General features: G+C 41.9%; 1 protein-coding gene across 4 annotated transcripts in view; it reads right to left on the reverse strand.

Moving 5' to 3' along the window:
- Positions 1–24,817, reverse strand: part of APBA1 (amyloid beta precursor protein binding family A member 1) — a 413,377-nt gene that overhangs the window by 125,724 nt on the left and 262,836 nt on the right. Inside the window, exon 6 of one of the 4 annotated variants that reach the window (XM_085633010.1) lies at positions 12,003–12,047. The exons of the other annotated variants lie outside the window; for them this stretch is intronic. Within the exon in view, the coding sequence (XP_085489136.1) occupies positions 12,003–12,047 (45 nt within the window). The remainder of the gene's footprint in view (positions 1–12,002; positions 12,048–24,817) is intronic. 4 annotated transcript variants of the gene reach the window in all.

Raw genomic sequence — 24,817 nt, forward strand, 5'->3', positions numbered from 1 at the left:
TACCTCTCTCTACTCGCACACATATGCACATATATATGCATATATATGCATATGCATTTATATAGATGTATGTGTATATATATATATATTCACTGAAAAAACCATAGGTTTCAGGGGCGTTATAGTTAGCTGGACATTTCCCTCGTACAAATAGTGATAGTGGCACCCCGGAGTTGGAGCTCGCACCGGCATGTCTTTGGACACACCGGTTGTGGCAGGTGAGCAGTCAAGCCTTGGCACGCAGGAGCTGCAATTGAGCACAGTGCGGGGGAAGGAGCTGGGGTGCAGCAGCCTGGGTGCACAGGTGCAGGCAAGCGATGTTGCCATAGATAATAATGTAATCTCTGGCCTCATTCATATCTGTTTCATTTTAAGGACTTGCTGGACCGCACTCTTTCTCGTGGACCCCAGCGTCCCAGACACACGGGTGACGGAAAGTGAACAGTGAGGGCTGGGTGCAGTAGGCCGGCGCTCTGTCTCCTCCTCCCTCTGATCTTTTCACTCTCCCTCCCCTTCTCCCTTCCACCCACTAGCTCTCTGTCCCATTCTCACTTTCCTCCGTTCATTCTCACTACCTTTCTTTTTCTCTTACACATGGCACACATACCTATGTTTTTTTTTTGTATTGCAGGTTTTGTACGCTGCTTCCGGAGGAGTCCCACTGCCTCTTCTTTCATGTTTTACTGTTGTTCTAATAAAGTCACATTTCCATTTGTTTGTGTTGTGTTAATAAAAGTTCTTTTTTTCCCCAATAAATAACTGAGTGTATGGGTCTTCTTTTTGTGATAACACTTGTCTGTAGTTTATTGTGAAAATCGGCGGTTGATAGTAGGTTATAAGGGAAATTTTGTTTAATTTTCCAGTGCACCTACCAAATATAAACCAACACACTTTTACACAAATGAAGCCTGGGTAATTGTACAACCGCAAGAGTACTATGAGTGTATCACTTTATAACACCAGGAGTACTGCCCGTGTGATTTCAGAACCAATAAGGCACTGCCTAGGACCACCGAGGCTTCAAGGACTGGCGAGGCCCACCCTCCATATTTAAATAAAGCCCCGGAGGTTGCCGATACCCGGTCTTGAGTTGGCCTCGAAGCCCCCCAACAATTCGTAAACAATACCCGGGGAGGTGTCGATCCCCTAGTCTGCGAAACGTCTCTGTGCCCTCCCACGCCTAATTTACATGTGAGATTAAGATCCCCAGTGCTGCAGAGACCCCACAATATAATAATAGAATTGGCCCCGGAACATTACCCACCAGTGTGCTCATTTAAATGAAAACCTCGTATCGTTTCAATAAAGCGGAACCTGATGGTAAAAATGGAGGAAAAAAAATGAACCGGTAAAACCTTGAGAAATATCTGAGTGCCTGACGCATGGTAAAAGTACCACATATCTGCACTCGGTTATACTATAGAATAACATATTTTGGTCTTAATGGCAGGATTTCACCATTGAAAAAATGAAGAATCTTTTGGAATTATGCACACAGAATTGTTTGTATACAGTGTAAACTCTTGACTTGACTCAATTACTCATAAGTATAACCCCTTACTATATATTTACACTGTTGCTTTATTTCACGAAGTATTTTACAGGTCACTTATCTAATGAAAGTAATCCCCACACTACAGCTCCCAGAATGCAGGGCGAAAGGGAACTGGAATAATGGGCAAAATTATGCATCATGTGATTGTTAAAAAGGTTTTTATTGGCCCATGTAACCTTTCGCCAGTTAACCGTGATCAAGTTCTCGGAGGAGAACGAAATGCGTTGGTGCAGCTTTTCATGACTGTCTAATGAAACGGAAATAAAGGATTATTGATAACACCGAATCTGGAAGTGCGACCCTTTTCCTTTGCTTCGAGGGATCTGGTAAATGTATTGGCGTGGTTCAGCCAGTGCTTAATTTGTAAAATAATAAGTGCCGGGCTCTAACAAGGAGGCCACTACACCTTGCACCACCGATTGCCTGTCATCACTACCAATGACGGCACCAAAACGACTGCTAACCAGCTCTTTCACCTTCAAGTGGGACAGTTCAGATTATTCTTGGTCCCCAGAGTTAAAGAAATGGCTGGGGAGGCAGGAATTTGTATTTTTGAATTTATTTTGTGTTCATAAACGAATGATGTCCTGCTCAGCTCTAAATTAGATGAGCAGTGCCACCATGTGGCAGAGTGTCATGAGTGTGGTGATGACAGTTAAGTGCCGGTGCTGAGCACCTGAAACTAATTAAGTGCCGGAGCCGAGCACCGGCTCAAATTAAGCACTGAGTTCAACCAAGGGTCACGCACCGAAGGAGAAGTGCCTTATGGTGTCAGCGAAGGTGAACCAAGTTCAAGGAGATTATATATATATATATATATATATGTGTGTGTTTTGGAGCCAATTCAGAAAAGCAGTTATGAGTCTGTGAAGTATATGCATAGTAGTACTATTTCACAACCTCTGGCCCCACAGTGTTTTACCGTGAATCTCTTGATACATAAAACCAGATGTAAACAGTCCAGTTGCAAACCCAAATCCCTCTATCTCTAAAAAAAAAATAGGTTCTTCTACAAAGCTATGGAACTCAGGCACAATAGCTCAATATGAAATAAACCCCAGGTGATTAATTCCTTCAAAAGCCCCCTCATTCGCCAACCATGGAAAACAAGCACGGCCATTATGTCTGGCCTTGCTTGGCAAGCGGTGTGATGGTTTAATTTCATTCTTACTGCATATCTATGCCACAAAAATAAAAAAAAATAAAACATGCAGCCGACTATACATGCCAGACATATGCTTGAATTAATAAATACATTATAAAGACAATTAAACTGCCCATATAATTTTAATACAACAGTTTGGCAGCTTCCTAGCAGGCAGGTATACTGATAATAGACAAAGGAACCCTTTAATGTTAATTTACCTGAAAGGAAAACATGATTCTTTTTGACACAAAGAAAATGCACTTTGGCTTGTAATTACTCTAATAGGACGTCATAATTTAAATACACAAGACTACAAAACAAAGAAGCATTTGGAATGCAATCAGCCTTTGTTAAAGTTAGAGCTATTGGCGTTGGAAATGATAATGTGTTTTACTTATGTATTTTTTGTTTGCAGTGGAGTGATTATTTAGAAAACGAGAGTTAGACCTACTGGCATTGTAAATTTAAAATATTTTTACTTATGTATTGTGGAGTTGGATGTATGTGGTATGCAGTGGAATTATGTGACTAGTAATTATGTGGTATTTAGTGTATTGGAATTGTATGGCATGGGATTGTGTGTTATGGAGAGTAATTATGTAGTATGGTATTTTGCGTTCTGGCGTGTTATGTAGTGGAGTTTAATTATATTGTGTGCTGTTGAATTTTGTGGTGCGATGTGGAATTATGTGGTGTAGATTGTATGCATGTTGTGTGTTATGTAATTGTGTTATGTGGTTTCTTGTTGAATTATGTGGTGTGGAATGGAAATGTGTTGAGTTGATTTTTGTGGAACTATGTGGCATTGAGTGAAATTATGCTGATTGGAATTATGTGGCATGGTGTGGATTGTGTTTATGTGGATTGCTGCAATGTGGTAAAGATTGGAGGGCGAGAGTAAAGAGAGAGGAGGAGGGGAAGTGACATGCTCAGCACTTCCTGGGGGAAGGACCCGTCCAGTACTGAGCGAAGCTCGCAAGTACAGCCCCATTTTATTTTAACTCTGTTCCAAATGCAGTGAGGGGGAGGCAAAGACAACACTACAGGAGAGATATTGATGCACCCAAAAATCTTCTCAGACCTTGTACTGGAATACTTTGAACCTAAGCCTCAAAGAAACAAGACTACCTCTGATCACCTGGCTCCTAAAAACTAAGCTCCTCACACTGGCAACTGACTGAATTTTTGTCCTCTCAAAGAGGAGATGAATGTCGACTACAGATGCAATTCTCCAGCTCAGTCGTCTCACACGCGATCATATTGTCCTATATTCTTTAGGCTCCTTATGAAATGACTGAACAATTAAATAAAAGCCTCAGGTACTGTTAATAAAATGTTTTATTCTTTTATCAACAAACTGCAAAACTGTTTGTAAGATTAACTTTAAATGCAGTGCTAGTATTAGCACTGTGAATTAATAACAATGACTTATTTTATTTATCGTTGCACAAGTTGCAATAATCTCATTTATGGCTTTATAACCGAACAAATCCCAGGTGTGTTCATCACACTACTGAATAGTATAGGAAGGCGGGACCGGCATCGGACACGCCGCAGATATGGCGGTCGTGCCGGACCCCGAGGACCACACAGGGGAGGGCCTGTTGCGCGCAATTGGGACGCGACAGGCACGCCCCGCCAAGGATTGGTCTCTGGGTAGTTGGTGCGTGCCACAGAAGTGATTGTAATCACTTCCGGGGCACGCGTCGCATCAACGCTGAGCTGACTAGGTAGAATAAAAGGCTGGGGAGCGGCGAAGTCTTCCTCTTTGCTCACTGCTCCCACAGCCTGCCCTTAAGGACAACAGCCTCGCTAGACTGTATTTAATGACAGGGTTATGTCTATTCATATGTGTGTTAACTTTCTTTCCCATTACGTTAGGAGATTGTTTCCTTGAACAGGTTATGTTTATTGTCGTATTTTTAGTGCGATTCCTTGGTCAGGCGGTAATGTCATGATTGGTGAGCAGTAAATTTAAGGTCCTTAGAGGGCGGCGCCATTCTTGAATGGCGTCGCACAAGGGGGAGGGACAAGTGGTCTCTCATAGAACTCCAGGGGCAGTTACAGCCGGTTGGCTGGATGGGTGCGGGGGAGTCACGCTTTCCAGTAGGCTGCTTGGCCACCCCGCATGTGCAAAATGGCACAAGTAAATGGCGCATAACTACAAGGGCTCCTTATGGATATAATTTACAGGACGTACGGGGGTGACCTGGGGGGGGGGAAGTTCCCTCACGGGGACCGGGCCCTCTGCGCATGCGCACGCCGGTAGGAGGGCGGGCATAAGGGCGTATGGGGGCGACCGGGGGGGGGGGGGGGAGGACCCTCACGGTAAATGGGCCCCCTGCGCATGTGCACTCCGTTGGAGTGCGGGCATAATTTGATAAGGATCTGGCGCCAGTTAGTCACCTTGCCGTAGGCTCAAATAGGAAAATACGCAGAAAATGAAATGTTATTATTATGACTATTGAGTATTGTATATTTAGATTCGGATAGGAATATGTTTGTATTAGAGATATGTTAAGGTTAGCAAAATTACATCTGTACCTATCCAAGCAATCAATGTAATGGTTTTTCGGCGTATTGTTTAAATATTATATGAAAATTGTTGATTTAATTTTATGTTAATAAATACGACCGGGGGGTTAACGACTCCCTAATCCAAAATTTCCTTGTGCTAAGCGTGTTACTGTCTTAGTATTGATAAGGGAGGAGGGGGTCTAGGCAGTACCTGGCCATACTCATTTTATTGACTTCTGAAGGATGAGAGGCTGTCTCAGTCCGGGTATGGACTTCCCAGCAGGCCCATAAGCACATGGATTTCTTAAGAACGTTACTCTGTCTCAAAATACATACAATTCCAAGTGTTTCGACAGACAATGCAGTGCAGAACCATTAAAATGCAACAAACTGACGCATTAGCTTGTGGGGGCCTGCAGTTCCCTATCTTAGCGGCTGTGTGCTCGGCCCAGCCAGTAAGCGAGGCATCACTCAGCATAATAACTCTCAGCTAGAGAGGCGCACACACCAGGTCGCAGCAGTGACAGGTGATAGTACACAAAGTAGTCTTTGCAGCAATTAAGGGGAAGTGACACCCGCTTGACCTAGCGCGACGGTCTCAGTGAGAAATAAATTCACTTGCGTGAAAAGTCAGAGCAAAAAGTGAGATGTTGCGTGAGCAAAAAAAAGGTGTGTTTAACATGGAGTCAAAAAGATCTGAGCATCAGTGTCCTAAACGGATAGATTTAGACCAAATTAACCTGCTATAAACATAAGCGTTCCAGGGGCGCAAGACTTTGGAGTAATAATGATTCTTGCAATGCCTTTCCAATGAGGGTGCTTCATTTCAGGGTTTTGTGTTTCCCGCCTTTCTCGGATAGTACTCAATATTTCGTTTATAATGAAGTGCGAAGCAAACAAAATTTGTGAAGACTAAAAATGCCTGCAATCTTTTGAGATAGCCTAACGAGGACTGTCTGGACTCTACCTGTACAGGAAGAACATGGTAACCACAGCCCCGGCAGTGGCTCGGCCGGGCCTTTCTTTGCCGTGAAGCATGGTGACAGGCTGCTTTATCGCCTGCGACGGACTAGCCACTGGAGGCCGCCCTGGGCAACACCCCACAGCAAACAAAAAACAGCGACCTTGGAGGGGTGGTGTGGGCGGCATGCACTGTTGTGGGATGGGTACATCACTGGGAGTTTAAGGGATTAAGGGTCAGATGTAGCAAGCCAAATTGTGATCGCAAATGCTGAAATTCACAGAATTTCAGCGTTTGCGATCGCAATTCAGCTGTGTACAATGTAGGAATGCAAATACCTACTCGCAAGTGTTTAAAGAATCGCAATTTGCGATTCCCTAAATGCTATGCTACTAGGCATCGCAAATTGCGATATTGCCTTGGTAGTAATTTACGATTTCCTTTCAAAAAACACTTTTTTGCTTTTTTCTAAGTGCCATGTGGCCAGGGCATGTATGTGCGCCACATGTGCACACATGCCCAATTCAGGGGTGCAACAGGGTGTCCTTTTGGAACCCTTGCACCCTTGAAATTGGGTGCGCAATTTGCGAGTACCTACTGGGTACTTGCAAATTGGGCGCGCAATTTCCATTCATTCCTATAGGCCTCTTAGCCCATAGGAATGAATAGGAAGCCATTCCTTATTTGCAACTTGTAATTTGCGAGTCGCAAATAAGGAATGTGTAGGAAGCGCACAATTTATTGCAATTCCTACCTACATAGCATTTTGCGAGTCCGTAATAACGATTCCCTAAAAATCGCTATTAAGGACTCGCTAAACTGCTTTTACCTACATCTGGCCCTAACTGAGGGGCCAAGCAGAACAAGCATTTGCAATGCAATCGGTCTCGCCTTTGGGACCTTATATGTATTTAGCTATGCAGCACATTAGCCTGGGTGCTGAAACATCTATTGTTCTTTAACATGGATGGATAGTAAGCACCAAACTGCGTGACAAGCCTAGTATGGGAACACATGGAGAGAAATATTGCCTTTCAGCGCGAAATGGTATAGTCCAAAGCTCTGTTTTTTAATATAAAATCAGGGCCTTCAGTGGTCATATCACTGAAAATACAAGATTTGAAAAAAATATTATTATCTACGGGTGCTCGTGGAAGAGAATTTCTATGGACTGGAATCTAGAGAATGCTAAAATGATTCTGGTATTTTACTGGGCTTTGCTGGTCGTTTTCATAACAAATAAGTTAAATAGAGGCAGTTGCCAGAAATATAAAAACAAGGAAAGTCCCTCAGCAGAAAGAAATACTGGTATTTTATTAACCTCTGCAGGTCGTTTTTTATTAAGACAGTTAAATAGAGACAGTTGAACAGAAAAAAAAGTCCCTAAGCGGAAGCAGACAAGTCCTAGGGCTGATCTCCAGCGCCCACAAAGGACATACACATATAAGTATATACTAAAGTATATATAAGAGGTCTCGACCTAAATATGAAGCGGCCACGAAGGTTTCATGGAGGGAACATGAGATGAGGCGGGACAACCACAAAAAGGAGTGCTCTTGAAGTTTGAGAAATAACGTGAAGCGTATAAGCACATGTAACTGGGCCAGTCCTCATTGGAGGATACGAAAGCCTAAAAGGAGGGACTAGTAAGTCTATCCATCAATCAAAATGGCCATTTACCAAAGACAGTAAGAAAAGCCAATTGAATATAGGGGCGATGCTTAAAGTCCATATACTAGGAACTACATTATATGCCTTGCAGAGCAGCGCATGAGCTGACAAGGCTCGACATAAAAAAAGAATAGAACAAAGTTTACAAAGTATTGTCCCACCCTCCCTGGAACTGTGATGAACTTCCTTTTAGGTGGATGTGCTCGTAATCAGAGAAAAGACTCACAGTGCAAGACAGCCAATGGCTGAAGTAGGATGAGGTTTTGGAGGGTGGAAGAAAATGTGATTTTTTGATTACACAAGGCTGGCGAAACAGCTAAAGCTGTCTCCAGGCTAGACCCTAAAAACCACACACAAACACACCCAGAGTCCTCTCACTGATAAAAAAAAAACGCCAGATTTTAGGACAGGAAATTTCTAACTGCAATTTGAAAGGACCCAACAATACTTGGCGAATTTAGGCCATTGGTAGGTTGAAGAGGCCACCACATGTTTTTATGGAAACCCTCGCCCTAAGTTTTAGAAGTGGCGGCATAGAGGCTTCAGGGTGCTACTGACCCGAGTTGGATCTCATCATAGCAAAAGAACAAGCACTGGCAAAGTCAAACAGATTGACGAAACACCAAAAAAGCAATGAAATAAATCATACTGCAGTACAAACAATTTTAAAATAATACACAAAATGTTTAGGTATACAATGCATGGATGAGAAAGAATTAAATGTGTGATTACAGACTACTTTTCAGATGTAAAACATACCCTTGTACATTACAATTAAGACAGAGGGAAACACCCAAGCAACCAACAGAAAGAACGTGGGACTAAAATAGTCCAGTTGGCTAATCCAAGACGTGACTGACAATGCCTCAAGCCAATGGCTGAAGTCCTCGGAGATAAAGAATCCACTAGATTTAGGAGTCAGAACCAAAGCCTCTTAAAGTACAATAGAATACAAAATGTTCGTCATGAATGGTGAAAAGTGACATTACACAAATAGCCTTAAAACAAAAAGGAGTCGATTTATGTGGTTTTCATGTGTATCGTTGAGTGAGTTGCACGGTTTGAAATTAACTAAACCTCTGCCTATCCGATGTAAAAAAGAATAACCAGGGTGGTGTGCTGCTTCACAACTTTACATACCCGTACTAATTGCAATCATGTAGAAAGCTGGCTCCTAATCCCAGAACAGGTCGCTTATCTCTTACCAACCCAGGACGGTGTCTGGTGGCAGAGTCTGAAAGGTAAGAGCAACCTTCTACCCACAGCCTTGGATGATGTGACGGACGGTTGCAGTTAAGACAAAAGGGACAACGCACATGAAACAGGGGTATTATTATTCTTTGAATGGCTCACAGACTAGAGCTTAATTGATGTCTTGCTACATGGGCAGCCCAGACAATACAGATTTTGTGCAGAATATGCTTTAAATTCCTTACTTAAAGTTCTGAGAAGAAATGTGGTGGGATCCAGGAGTGCAGAAGGAAGCAGCCTGAGACCAAGCAAATGCTTAAAGAGCCCCAAATCACACCTCTGTGATGTATAAAACACCCCGGGTCATAGGATCATCCGGTGCACCACAGCCCTAACTACTAGTGTGTTCTGACGTCACATGTGCAACAGTTAGGGCCGCTCCACATACTGCACTCAACACGGTGCATCACACAGGCCTGAACAGCTCCTGCCGCGCAGGTGATGGGGATATATTTGGCTCAAGGCCAACTCATATCTGTAAAAAATTAGACACTCTGGGGCAGGGCCGGCTTTAGCACTGGTGGTGGCGTCCTGTACGACAATGTTTGTTAGCACCCCCCACTGACCACCTCTGCCACGGATTCCCTCACCACTGCCCTTTAACAGTGCCCCTCAAGTCTCCAGAACCACTGTCTCTCTGATTCATTTAGTTTTATAGCACCACTCATACCAGTGTAAGGTGTCAGAGCACTTTACATCACACACACATTACACATAGGTGTGTAAATCAGTGTATAGGAAATGTTACATCAGACAGGACTACAAGGTGTAGTGTAGGAGTGACATGCCATCGATACTGGTAGGCAATATAGTTTAAGAGACCTTATTCTGGAAAAGCACACATTTAAAATGTAACACCATTGTTAGGGGTTCTCTTTAATAAAAATAATTGGTTTCCACCCAAATGAACTCTTTTGGCAATATTAGGATAATGAAAGACTAGGCAAAAAAGCATATAGCTCTAACATATACCTTGATGTTTACACACAGCTCTTTGATGACAGTTAATAGCTCAAAGTTCTATATTACTATTTTGACTTACAAACAACAAGTAACAAAAGAAGCTCTCTTGCAGAAGCAGTAACCCACTGACCTATTTACATTACTAGCACTTTGTAATCTGCATGGTACACGTTCTTAGCCGCAGGCATTTTTACCCTCTGCGCTACCTTTGGGTGAATCAAAACGTCCACTAGACAAACCTCCGGTCTCTTTCCAGGAACACGATAAATCACCGGAGTTATCTTGACGTTTTAATTCATGCCTACAAAAATTCCTGGCGGCCAAGAACGCGCCAGCAGGTTGGTGCTTTTAAAATGATAATATTACTTGTAAAAATGACACCCGACCCCAAGTCAGCGCCCGGTGCGGTGGCACCGATCGCACCGCCATATAGCTGGCCCTGCTCGGGGGCCCCTCGTCACATTCTGCGGGGTTGGTGGGAGGACTTATGTTATTTTGCGTTACGCCACTGCACTCAACTAAAATCTTCAGAACAAAATGTACACGAGTAGCCATCTTAAAATGTATTGTTAGAACCATTAAACATTGTTTATGTCAAGGTTTTTACTAAGTGACCTTTGCAAAAAACCCAGGTGAGCGTTTGCTATGAGGTTAGTCCCGCACACCTAGGTCTTCTTAAAAAAACCTCCCTTAATTAAGGAAGTATCCACGGGGGATAAAAGCCTCGTCTTCGTTTGACAAGCCAGGTTCTAAATAACCTTTAACAAAAAGAAAACTGGTATTTAAACCCGTTAGACTTTGATAAATTATTAGGGAGGCTTCCCCATCTCTCTGCGTTTTTTTTATCTCCACGATTTATTTTGCTGCACGGTAACTGAGATCTTCTCAAATTAATTCCTCGTTATGGTTCTCTAATTAAGTCAGCTCCAGTGCATCACATTAGCTGGCTGCAGCGCGCGATTCAATGTGCCCTGCACCAGGCACTAGTCTCGAGGCTCCCTTGGGGACAATAAGAGCTGCGAAGCCATCAATATGCTACAGACTGCCTGTGACGCAGGCTCTCGAGCGCGCCACGTGCCGCCCCCAGCCGCGCGCACGCCCGGCAGGGTTTCAAGCCCTTGTCCCCGCAAAGACGACAGCGGTGGAAAACGAGCAGATAGAGGGGTTTTGTTCTTTAAACAGCGCACACTGATTCATAGGCAAACCCAAATCTGTCTCTTCGTGTGATTAAAAGCATTGCTAGTGCGCAACAGGGTTGGACTGGCCTATAGGCAATCTGGAAGTGACAGAGGAGCTGGTCTTGAGACACCGGTGTGTGGGTCAGTTTGTTTGACTATTTTATGTTGTGGTAGGACAGTTTTTACTGTTGTTTTCCGTTATTAGCACATACATCCACTTCGTGCAGCAAGCACAGATCCATGCAGTCCCCATACCTTGCAAACACCTATACAACATGTCCTTACAAATTCAAAACCCTCCCGATTGACAATGTGGGCCACTGATTTAGTCCCCAGATGTACTAATGGGCAGGGTTGGACTGGCCGTATCGGGCCCCGGGCATTTCCCCGGTGGGCTGCAAGGATGGGGTCCGGTTTTGGACCCCTGGGGGTCCGTTTTTGTTACCAGGGGCTGGCAATATCAGCCCCCTGTAACAAAATCGGCCGTAACCGGCCCTTGCAAACAGCTCAGCCAGGGGGCCGCCCAAGCAGTTTGCCAGGGTCGGTTTCAGTTCCCAGTCCAGCCCTGCTATTGGGGCCACATTTATTTTGGTGCCCGGGCTTATTTTTCCTCCCAACCCTACCCTGTTGCGCTGATAGGCTGTTCCTTTTTTATCAAAGCACATCAAAACGAGGTTCCCCTGGGCAACATTCGCCTTGCTATTAACATTTCGGGCAATGCTTAACAGCCCCTAAATTAGATGGCCAACGCGCCCTTACCGAATCTTCCGGGTAGTCATCTCGGTACATCCAAAAATTCTCCATCTGTTCAAATCCTTCAGCAATCTTTTTTCAGCAGGTGTTCCTTGCGCGTGCCACTCTCACGAGCTGAGGATGAGCTGTACTGTGCGCTCGCTTGTGATTGCCCGTGGCTCTATGCGCCTGTATTTAATAATGCAGCATGTACTGTAACAGGAGACATGCCTACCTCATTTCACGTCTGGCCTATCCAAATTAATCCCTTTGTTGTTGAATTAATTCCTTTGTTGTTGAATATCTGGTGGAGCGATGTCTTTGACACAGCATTTCGGTGGATGACGGCAAAATATTGTCCAATTAACTGGTTATCATTATGACTCAATTTCAATAATTCAGAGCAGCCGAGAACTGCGACAAAGTGTACGTGGCAGACAAATTCTGCTGTTTATACTGGAGACTACAACCTTTCCGAAAACACATTAATGTCTTCTGTTTCTAGTTATAAAAATCATCCGTACAATATGTGAAAGAAATAAAAGTTATAACATGGTAGAATCTGTCCTGACAAATAGGATTATTAGCGGTACCATGAAGGATGTCATTCAGCCTTAAACCTGGAAAAGGCGAGAATTTAGTAGGGAGACCAGGGCTGGTTTGAAGCCGGCTTCCTTCATTTCAGTAGGACTCCCCCTGGGTGGATATTAGTTACACAAAATGACACTGGAGAAGTGTGGCTCAATGGTTAGAGCGGCAGACCCTGATGCAGAGGTCTGGCCCGGGACCAGGGTCGGGTCTTGGGCTCAAAATTCCACGGACCTGACAATTCTCTCCTCGGTGCCTATTCCAATCATGAAGTCCCACTCTGCAACTCTAGGCAATAGCTTGCTTAATCTCCACAACGGCCCCCACAACGCTAAAGATGCCTGGCCTCCACCTTGGGGGTGCCCAGGATTGCACACCTCACAGGGAAAGCCAGGATGGGTTCCACAGCGGTATTCGTACAAGCGCCTTGAGACCCTTGCGGGTGAGTAGTGCGCTATACAAGTATCAATTTACATTTACACTGGAGTGTTGGCATCCTGAAAGAGATGCGGAGTAAGGGTTGTTGGCAGTAAACAGTAAAGCAACACTCAATTCTTCAAAAGAACGCTGGTTTAAAGTGTGCACTATGAGGACTAGATTAGAAGGCATCGCCAATCGTTCTGCAGTGTGCACTAAGAAAGGTAAACTGTATTTTATCCAATAAGGTACAGTTTACTAAATTGTGGAAGTCCATACATTGTTCTCCCTTAAAATAACAATCAGGATCTCACTGACAAGCACTGCACTGGTCCCCAATATTGCTATGGAGCAACTTTCCTTTTTGCTCTCAGGCCACCAAACATTTGGTGATAATTTATTTTATGGGACATCACACATTACTGTTGCAAATGATGCCCTATGAACAGAAAGGAAAACGAATCATTCACTTGGTTGAGTAAATGTCGTCTTTCTACTGTAATAATATACCATAAACATTACACATATTTTTCTAAAAATCCATTCTATTTTCTTGTCTCATGTTATGTTTTATTTTGTTTGCAAGAACAGAGCATAGTCAAATATTTTATTACAGCGTATATGATAACCATTAAGTTATCAAATTAAAAATACGTCTAACAATAGGTTAGATGAAAGACGAGTCAGAGAAGGTCGAATCTTAATTCCCCAATACGCATGCAGCATGAGCTTCCTCATACACTAAGCAATGTAAATCAATGAATGGGAATAATTATCATCCGTTAAAATGATCGATAATTATTGAGATTGAAAATATAAAAAATAGTAAGATTCTTAAATCCACCGTGTATTCTCTGATCAGTGCTTAATTACAAGTTGTGAGGTATAGTAAAACATTGCTTGTACAGATGCCACTGACCAAAAGTTCAGTAGTTTACTCGAGAACTTCTAGTCGTTGTAGAATAATTTTGTCCCTATTGTTAATGCGTTCTTGCTCCATCGCTTACTTTTCTGAATAAACTTCCATCTCATCCTCAGCTTGAATTAAAATGGTCAACATTATACTTTTATGAATGTCTACTCCAGTACCTACTTGGATTCCTATCCACATGTTTTCTGGAATATCTATTGCCAACTCTTTCGCAATCTGCGTTACATTTGTCAAATAAGTGTCACATGCTGTATTATCTCATACAACAACCATATTCTCCAAGTTTTTCCATTGCCCAAAAGTTTCCAGGTAAAAATATTATCCTTTTTACCTTCAGCACTCCTATGCAGAAACAAAACTTTAATTTGAAGGCAAAAGAAAGCAAAATCTCTGACGAAGTTTGTGTTAACTTTTAAGATTCTGGGCACTACTTTTCCTGAGCTAATGAATTAATTCAGTAGCAATATATAGATGTCCATCCACTCATACCTCTTTGCGCTTTCAATTGGGAGGACAATACATTTGTGTATTCAGAGTTGTCAGTATCAAAGCTAATTTCTCTATTCACTCCATAAGAGACTCTTCGGTTTACCATCATTCAGTCAAAAGCGACGCGGCTTAGTCATGACTGAGATGGCCGCCATTCTCTGAGCTCTGCAGTGTTCCAGACACTCTGCCTCTAAAGTTTCCTGCATCAGTGCAGGTCGATGGTAAATTTTATGTGAAACCACAAATACAGTGTTCATGTGCTAGGTTTTGTGGCTGAAGCAAGCTGACGGGCTGACCTGTCTGTTTCTGGGTAGGCCTCCCCGATAATCACTGCATCTTCCAGTTGTTGAATATCGCCTTGACGCAGTACTGCCCCATCCTCCTTCCCATGTCACCTGGAGGTATCTGCCCTGAGACACACTGTCCCACAATACCTGGCTCCTAGAGCCAAAAGGATGCCCCAACACCTTGCATCAAGGTGCATGTCTCTACCAAGTCGACCAATGATTCACTGGAATGTGTTTCTGAAAAAGACTAATCGTGATACTACCTCCACGGAAAGCATGTCATCCAAAAACCGTATCAAGCTGTTAATGTATAGTCCGTTATCAAGATACAAAAAATTCACACCAATGGGGACAGAAAAAAACGTACTAAGAATTGCTGCAGCAGCTACAAATAGGATATCTAGAAGAATCACTCCAGTCAGCCACACAGAGAAGGTGAGCTAAAAAGAGAGCTAGTGGTTACAGAAAAAGACAGAAGGTAGATGGAAACTCACATTTATTAATACACAGGCAACCTTTTCCGGATAAAATCAACAGACGTTTAGTGAAGCATTGAGGGATAATTAATCAACATGAAAAATATAAAAATATATTTCACGAAACCCCCTTGATTGTGAATCAAGAAGGACAGAATATTAAAGTTAGGCTTTTGAGGGTTAAAAACTCAATACTCCTTATTTGCAATGCTACATTTGTACTAACTTAACAACAGGGGGTGTATTATACCATCCCAATATTGGTAAAGAAATGAATATAAAAAGATAATAAACGTTGCCCATGTGGTGTGAATCACGTGGGACAAAGAACGCCTGCTGCTAAATTAGGACAGACAGAACATGAATGAAGTAGAAGAACAAATTATATGGGACCACCTTTGGTGAGACACTATAAAACAAGGACGTTAACATTAGAATCGAACTGTCGAAAGGGACAAGTGGACAGAGCACACCGTGTTGGCCTGGCAAGTACACAACACAACACCCAACCAAGAGATATAGTAGTACAATTGAACTATTTTAACGAAAAGGAAGAAGTGCTTTTGACATTCCGAAAGCTGAAGGAAAATACATTGCACTGACACACATGCACGTTTTATCACAATCTCTCATAGGACACTATTAAAAAACGTGCCGTATTCACATCCATAACTGAAAAGTTGAGATCAGAAAACATCTGATACAGGTTGTACATGATTTCGTGTTTCTTTTTGATTGTGCAGCAACAACACATCATGCAACAAACCAACATGAAGCACCCAAAGTTAGAAAACCTGATCTGGGGCCCGATGAAGATGAGGGAAGAGAATATGAACAATCAGAAAGCCCTATTCATGAGCAAGACACTACAAAAGAGCAGTGGCTAAGGCAAAAACCAAGAGGAGGCAGACATTGTTGTGAGCCATGGAGAAGCAAAGCGAAGAAAAGAGAACTCTAGTGAGCTAAAAGTAGAATGTCCCAGGGTTCTCCTGAACTGATCAAATGCTTTCTTGCTTTCTGTTCTCAAACTCTGGTAATAAACACTGTGCACTAGCTGGTATACCAAATTAAGCAAAGAAAAAGAGCAGAACTTTATTTGGTTGGAAAGCCTCCAACGAGATTGACGTCACAACCACTGCCCTAAGTGTCTGATGCTTGGGTGTGACTGGGCCACGACAAAAATACCATGCATTTGCATAGAATGCCCCTAGAGATAGTGCAGCCAGAGAGAGGAACCAACACAGTTTGGGTAGCCCCCAGATAGACACAAGTGTTGCTGTAAATTGGTCTCTGCAAACCCATTCTACATTCCAAAGATAATAAATAGCTGGGGGAGGGTGAATTATTGGGGGGGGGTTCTGGTTCGACACCTAAGTTAACATCGATGATGATTCTCAGTCAGATGGCTGACATAACACACAGCTCGCAAAGTTACACTCTTACCACCACTGCACCTAAAAAAGATATATCAAATAAAAAACAGGCAATGTTGAAAATACTCTTCAGTCTTCTCAATGATTTTCATAACAAATATTTCTCCAACATTGACTCATTAGTATTTGTGTTAATTTGGGGGAAAAATCCCAGGATCGCTTTACAATTTCTATATCTCCCCAAAGAAGTAGGCGGCCTGGCCTGACTCTACCAAATGTTACATTTTACTATCATTACGCTTTTGCCAACTATTCAGGAGATGGACCTAAGCACAGTTCTAACTACTAATCTTACGCTTAACAGCACAATCCCAAAAATATCAAGTCCTATAATATAATTCCGAGTATTAAAAAAGTTAGACATAAGATGGATTACCAATTCTGGAAGCAAAAGAGCAATTTGTTAACCTCCCAAAAAAATACGAAAATTCAATATCTATACCAGACATGAAGATAGTAGAACAATCTGACCAGCACTTGCTAGAAATATAATATACGGGTAAAATAAAAAGTTGCTATACGTTCGTTAATTTATGACTTTATCATCAAAAAACATGGAAATCTGAAAAAAAAATTCAGCAACATGGTGTAGGCTCCCAGCACTGGTTTTGGTTAGCATTCGCTCAGCTGACAAATTAAAGAAATATCATCAAATAGGAAACTTTTGGGACTTACAAAAACTGATTTCATTTTTGTACATTGATGAATTTATATATGTTTGTAACATAATACTCATCCTATAGCAAAATTAAAAATAAAATACTCTCATAATGTAAATGGATTAAATGCCAAAGTGTAATGGGAAATCATCGAACGAGGAAACCCATCTAACTAAGAAAGAGCAGGGTAGGATAAAACACTGTTGTTTTCCTATCGCCTAGCACTCGTCCTCTACTTGGAAACAGAAGGAGGTAACTATTTTTGTATGTAGAAGCCTCCCTCTAACAGTGATTGAGACTAAAATAGATTTGGTGGGTTGGCTGTCCTTGAAAGACACCCTCCTACTAGAGCTTTGCTATATGCCCCTCATTCAGCTCAGGAGGCATTTTGCTGGCCTCCTGCCAACTCTTGCAGAAATAGAAATTGGGTACCTAGCAATTTTAACTTGGTATGGTGAGCCAAATAGATAGATGTAGGTGGGCGAAAGGAGATGTACATGTCTTTTCTATTAAAAAGCTTAAGTCATCTGTAAAACAGTGGGATTGTGAGACATGTACCAAGAATTATAACTCATAGTCTACAATTATTTCTCCCATTTACATCGCATCTACTTCCCCATACACCTAATTCTAATAAGCATCTCCCTGTTTCATCTCACTAGTAGTGTAACAATTGGTCCAATTGCAGTCTCGGGGCACACCCCCATTAAAACTGAATTCATCTAGATCTGAAAGCAGATATAGTTGAACAAACTGAGAAATATTTTATCCTTAATGATAACAAAGACTCTAGGCTATGGAATTTGGGGTGCTTTAAGGAGATGGTTAGTGAAAAGGGCATCTCTCTGGGGATTGCCCTCTGCAAGCTTCGTTAACAATAGGTCTAGAAACTAAAGCGGGAACTAAAAGATAAGGAGAAAAATAAAGGGAATCTTCCTCAGTCACTAATGTAAGAAAATTGGCATCTAACAGGATCCAGCTAAGGGTTATTGAAGTGACCTGGTTCCATAGGTTGATGTGACACAGCAGACGTAGCCAGGATAGATCTTAAGTGTATTTATTAAGTTAGTAAAGTCCATAGAATAGCCCCACCAGGAGCAGCCTGCTAGCTGCTCAGCCCATCCTCTCAACTGTCTCACACCACACCAACCTCCAACATTCCAGTCACATCAACATTCCACATGGAACTCTCACACTGGCTGAGCAGCTAGTTAGAAGATACAGGAGAACAGTAATAACCTTACATGAAGATACTACAATATCTCCCTTCTTTACAATTGAAAATAAAACAAACAATACTAAAAGTTCAAAGCAACTATACACAAAATATAAACAAGAGATAAATAGTCCAAAACCCAAGGGTAAGATGAATAAACTATACCACGAAAGGGACCCAGACTATAAAACGGCAGAAAAAGGATAAGAAAAAGGATGAAAAGATGAGAATAAACTATCACCATCCTCCTCTTATAATAAGACAGAAAAGAGAACAAACTCACTCACTATCACCAACCTCCTCTTTCAATAAGACACGAAAAGAACATTAAATTCCCAAACAGAAATTGAAAAGACACAACATAAGATACATATGAAAAAACACAGAGAATCACAATAGAACACAACTACAGATACTCTAGAAATTGACGAAACATACAGGAAGAATCATTCCCAGAACAAATACACAATGGGTGGACCTCACCCATCACTAAAACGTAGGTGGGACTAAGACCCCCTAAACTCTGAGTATATGGGACTAACACCCATTAACAATAACCTAAGTGGGACTAACACCCCCTAAACACTAATTATATGGGACTAACACCCATTAACCATAAGCTAGGTGGGACTAACACCCCCTAAACACTAAGTATATGGGACTAACACCCATTAACCAATTTAATAGGTGGGACTAACACCCCCTATAGCCCGACAAGTGAGTCACAGCATGACTAACACACAGAATAGAAAACAACGTGCAGCACAAAGTGACTGATACACGCTACACGACAAAGTGGTACTAAATCAGAACACCAAACACAAAAGAGGCTAAAAATCCACCCAACAATAGAAAAGGATGCCATTCTAGCCTAACAATAGAGATAGGGTGTAAAACAGAAACAGTAAATCACTATAAATCTGGAAGCTAATGCTAACAAAACATGTTGGCTCTTGAGTTATTTTCCAGTAAAAAAACATTAAAGCAAGCTACTATTTCAATCAATATAACCCCACATTGCAATGTACATGAATATACAGTTTTTGAAGCTGAAAAAAAACAGAGCAATGACAAACACATATTCTAAACGTAGCATGGAAATTTCTTCAAAGCCTTGACAGAAAAATCTTTTACTTGAATGACGACAATGTTAAATATCTTCCAAACTTTTACTGTGGAGAATATTTTTAAATGAAAGGTAACGCCCAGCCTCATTGCTTATAACACCGTGGCACACATAAGATCTAAGCATAGTTACTGACTGGCATACTTCTTAATGGCACTCAGTTGTGAAGAAAAACAAAATGAAATTCTAGATAAAATACTACTCAGCTGTGAGATTAAATAGACAAAAACCTTCCGAAGAAATGCTACTCAGCTGAAACGCGTAATGATTTTGAAAACTCCAAACAAACAACGGTATCTGCAAAGTACTGATAATGCGCTGCCGAAGATGGTGTAAACTCACAGACCTCAGCTGCACCATACCGCAGTAGACCATCAAAAGCAACTGCTTAGGTGACGACGATTCCTCAACTGCTTCCAGACAAAGATACACTGTGTTGTTCCCGGACTCCATGTCGACTTTCACCAAACTTTATTGGATGAAGCACGAACACCGTGGTTGGCAAGAAGAACAGAAGGCAGTTTGACATGCTATGTGACTATGTGCCACCAACAACCTCAAGATGGCGGCACGCTTGTGACGTTGCGCCGGGTGGCTCACGACGCGTAAATGCACCAAAACATTCCTGTGCAATAGTCCAGCGTCACAAAGGGACCCTCGTAGAACTATGCGACATGGAGGAAATACCAGAGGCATTACAGGTAAGAATCCACATGCTGTATGTAGCTCGCGCCTCCGGTTTTGAATTACAAAGACAGCAGTTAAACTGTCAAGAGTAAAGCACAGCCAGAACGATTTAAAACAACATAATGGCTCACCTCAAAGGCGCTTAAAAGTCGGCATTTGTGCAATCGCCTCCGCATCTTACCTCATAACATGTACAAAAATAAAAAAACTGTTGAATGTTTCAGTAATCCAAGTAGCTCACGTGGTTGCAAATTCCTGTGAAAGACCCAATGTGTGGGGAACTCTGCTTCATTGTAGACAGGAACCATCGTGTAGACGCTAAAGAGTGCCCACTGACAATGAGCTAGCACCTCGGCTCTAAAGTAGACATCCAGAGATTGACAACTTGGGGAAGGTTCCTCATTTCTTTAAAAAGGCAGCTGCACAATAACACGTAGTATCAAGAGATGTACTGACTTTGGCTGAAATTACAAATATCGCCAGACACCTCTTCCGGTGACAGCTCCCAAGCGCTCACCTCACGACGTCAAGTGGCCCTCCACAGTCCAACACAGAGAGACTGCAGGTACTTCTCCTACACGACTGTCACAGGGGCCAGCAGCCTTCAAAAAACACCAAACTTGGTCGCGGAGACATCCACAAGGAGGCTCTGGGACACAACACCTTGAAGTAGAAACAGAACTGAGGCAAACCACTGTGCTGCACTAGGGAACAGCTTGCAGCTCCACTCCTCACTCCAACTGGCACACGGAGGTTTGGGCGACCGGTGTTGTGGTCACTGGTGGGGCTCACGGTGCCAGGTAGTTTCGCCAAATGAGGAGTTTCTTCTCTTTAAGTCAAATTTCTTCAAGTCACACAAGTTTAATTACACACCAGTCTATTCAGGTTACACGCATGGTTTCTTTAGTCTCCAAATCGTTGCCAATTGAAGTGACCTGGTTCCATAGGTTCATGTGACACAGCAGACGTAGCCAGGATCGATCTTAAGCGTATTTATTAAGTTAGTAAAGTCCATAGAATAGCCCCACCAGGAGCAGCCTGCTAGCTCATTCCAGTCACGTCAACATTCCACATGGAACTCTCACACTGGCTGAGCAGCTAGTTAGAAGATACAGGAGAACAGTAATAACCTTACATGAAGATACTACAGTTATTCAAACTAATAAGGCAGTATTATCACTGCTGTACCTTAAAACACTCTTACACTGCGGACAATAATATAGACTCATCCTGCAAAACAGTTAAGAGGGAAATGGGAAAGACATTTTTTCCTTAAAACTGTGCAAAATGCTAAAACAAAATGTTAATAAAAAGATTAAAACAAAGAGGGAAATGGGAAAGGCAATATATAAAAAAAACAAATCTTCCAAAGGCGTATTAACAAAAGCAGTTACAGCTAAAATAGAGTTGTTTAAGGAATTGTATAAACAATATTTGAGACTAATCGAGAATTAATATTCTGCAGACTTCCAAAGCAAGTACCTCAGAAAAAGAACCCTTTCAACTGTTACAGCAAAACATAGAGACATTTTGGACGTTTCATCACTAAAGAGGAAATCAAATATGCTATAAAAGCACTAAAAAGAAACAAAGCCCCAGACCTCACAGATTTAAGAATAACTTTTACAAAGCCTCGTAACCATGAAAACCCCTAGACTACAGACATAGCCAAACAAAGCAAAGTAACATTCATGGGAGAGGTGCTATAAGTACACACTGCCATAGAAATTGCTGCCACTAATGAGAACTACTTTCTGTGTAGATGTGCTCCATGTGAAAGGGCAGAATGCCATCAGTCACAATGAAGTTAGCCAAAGGTTGAAGTGGGCTGACATGTCATGGACGGAAGAAAAATGTGAATGACACAAGAACAGAAAACTGGGTAAAGATGGCTGGCTGAAAGTCCCTTTAAGTATATTATACATATATATATATTTGTAGTAAAATCAAAAGGTCTTGGCTAATGACGGACCTAAATAATATTCCTACAATAATACATTTCAATGGGTGCTTTACACCAGAACTGATTTCAGGTCCATATAGACAATAGAGGGAAGGTGCTTGATCTCAGACTTCTTCCAACGATTGAACATAGAACCTTTAATCCAATATAAACAAGAGCTCAGTGGCCTGGTAAACAGAACCGCTGCTTTATGCATAGATTAGGCATAGGGTCTTGCACTCTATAATGAAAGCTACAGCCATAAGAGATAAGACCTTGTTTGAGAAGACGTTAGGGCAATTAATAGGAACAAAAAGGGTAAGAAAATGTTAAGTAATGGTATAAATGACTGTAAATATGTAGATACAGAATTTGTCTCCATATAATGAGTACTACTCACAAGACCTATACGTACATTATCTGTAAATGTAATGAATAAAGAGATACACTAAACACCGATGTATGAATGGCATTAAACCCTATCAAAATCCACAGTGTGTTTCTGTTAGCCCCCAGAAATAGCTGGAGGAGGTGTGCTTTGGTAGGAGACACTCCACAAATCTGGTTGGGAATTCTGGATGTGTTGTTTTGGTAGGAAATAGCATGATCATTAAGGGACATTTTTGTCTTTCTTTCTCCCTTTAGTGCAAAAGCATGAGATCTGACAAATGTGATAACTTGTCAAAATCAGAATGGTACTTACCATTTAGGTTCTTAGTACTTAGCATTGCAATGCATCGGGTGGCAAATGTAGTAACTGCATTCTACCTCCCCCCTGCTCCCTGACAACACAATTGAAACACAGACTCTGATCCACATTAGCCATGGAAAATGTCATCAATAATTTGGAGGACATACATCTCCTTTCTACTGAATGAAATGGGCCCTTGGTATCCTTAAAGGCACACCTGCACTCAAGTTGCTACCACACTGGAGGACAGCGTTATCTTCTTGTGATCCACCGGTAAGGACACATTATGCATGGAAAACAGGGGCCAAATGTAGAGTCTATTTAAGCTATATTTAAGTTGTAAGATTCTTAACTCTTTGAATCAGGAATGCAGTCTTCATTTGGGACTGGGTGGTTGGGAGTGTTGGGACAGAGACCTCAAAAAGTGCCTCCACAGCACTTCTGTAATAAGATTTGTCCCTTTATGTTTATGATTCCATGTGGCTAGGAGCATATTATTTAGAGTTAATGAATGGATTAATGAGTCTCAGGCACTATCTATCTATCAAGCTGGCTTTCGGTCACATGTAAGCACAATTGACCAGGTATTTAGGTTTACAATGATTTATTGGAGAACGGTTATTTTATCGGGGGGGACTTTGTTTGCAGCTTTTGTAGATTTAAAATCTGCTTTTGATTTAGTCCCCCGTAGCAAGTTGTGGGATTCTCTCAAGGAGGCAGGTATGCCTTTGGCGCTCCTATCCCTTATTGTCAAACTTCACACCTCTAACTACGCACAAGTTAGATGGGGACAACAGGGCAAGTTAACTGACAAATTCCCTGTAAATAGGGGCGTGTTTTAGCACCGACACTGTTTTCTTTGTTTATAAACAGGCTTATTTCCTACTTCGCAAATTACCCAACCGACGCTCCTTCACTAGATGGCTCTAAGGTCCCACTCCTCATGTTCGCAGACGATACGCTTATATTGTCCAAAACACAATCAGGTTTGCAGCGGGCCTTAGATAGATTTATGGTCTTTTGCAACATTCATGATCTGGCTATTAATGTTGATAAAACTAAGTACATGGTGTTGCACAAAAATAATATAATTAAGAGTAAAGTGTCAATGAATGATATACCCCTAGAACAAACTGACACATTTACATATTTGGGGATCACCATGGGCAGAAGGTTAACTTGGAAGCCACAAATAGAATTACTTGTACTCAAACACAATCAACTAGCTGGTGCCTTACTGAAAGAACATAGAGCTTTATACACAAAACAGGTGGGGCCTGCCATTGCCCTGTATAAAGGGAAAATAAGAGCATCAATTATATACGGGGCGGAGATGTGGGGTTTTGATAACTTATCCCCCCTAGTCATAGCTCAAAACAAGTTTTTGCGCTCATTGACCGCCCTCCCCCAGTCAACACCTATTCAGCCTTTATTGTTAGACTTGGGCTGTAGGGCGTTCGATGATGACGCTGGATTTAGACCTCTCTCCTACTGGAGAAGGTTGTGGACAACACCTGAGCTACTATCTTATGCTAATGCAATCTGGTACATTAAGGACCTAGACAAGCACAGGAGAATAGTTTGGCTCCAACATATTAAAAGTGGTCTGTATGATATGGGGCTGGGCCACCTGTGGTTAGATCCTATGGGCAACCAATTTCCTAACAAATTAGATTTCAAAGCCCTATATTGGGAATCCAGGTTCAGGAAATTATGGTCAGTGACAAATAGCAGTTCACTATCTGGCCTCTTTATGGATCACAAGTATATAAGTAGTTTCGAACCTTACTGGAATTTTATTTCCAGACCAGATGACCGCAAATTATACCATCAATTCAGAGTGGGGACCCTCCCTCTCAATTTTCATAGGTACAAATGGAAGGATGGTCATGACAGGTTT

Source organism: Triturus cristatus, chromosome 2_1 (genome assembly GCF_964204655.1).
Source record: "Triturus cristatus chromosome 2_1, aTriCri1.1, whole genome shotgun sequence".
In the NCBI taxonomy this organism is placed as follows: Eukaryota; Metazoa; Chordata; class Amphibia; order Caudata; family Salamandridae; genus Triturus; species Triturus cristatus.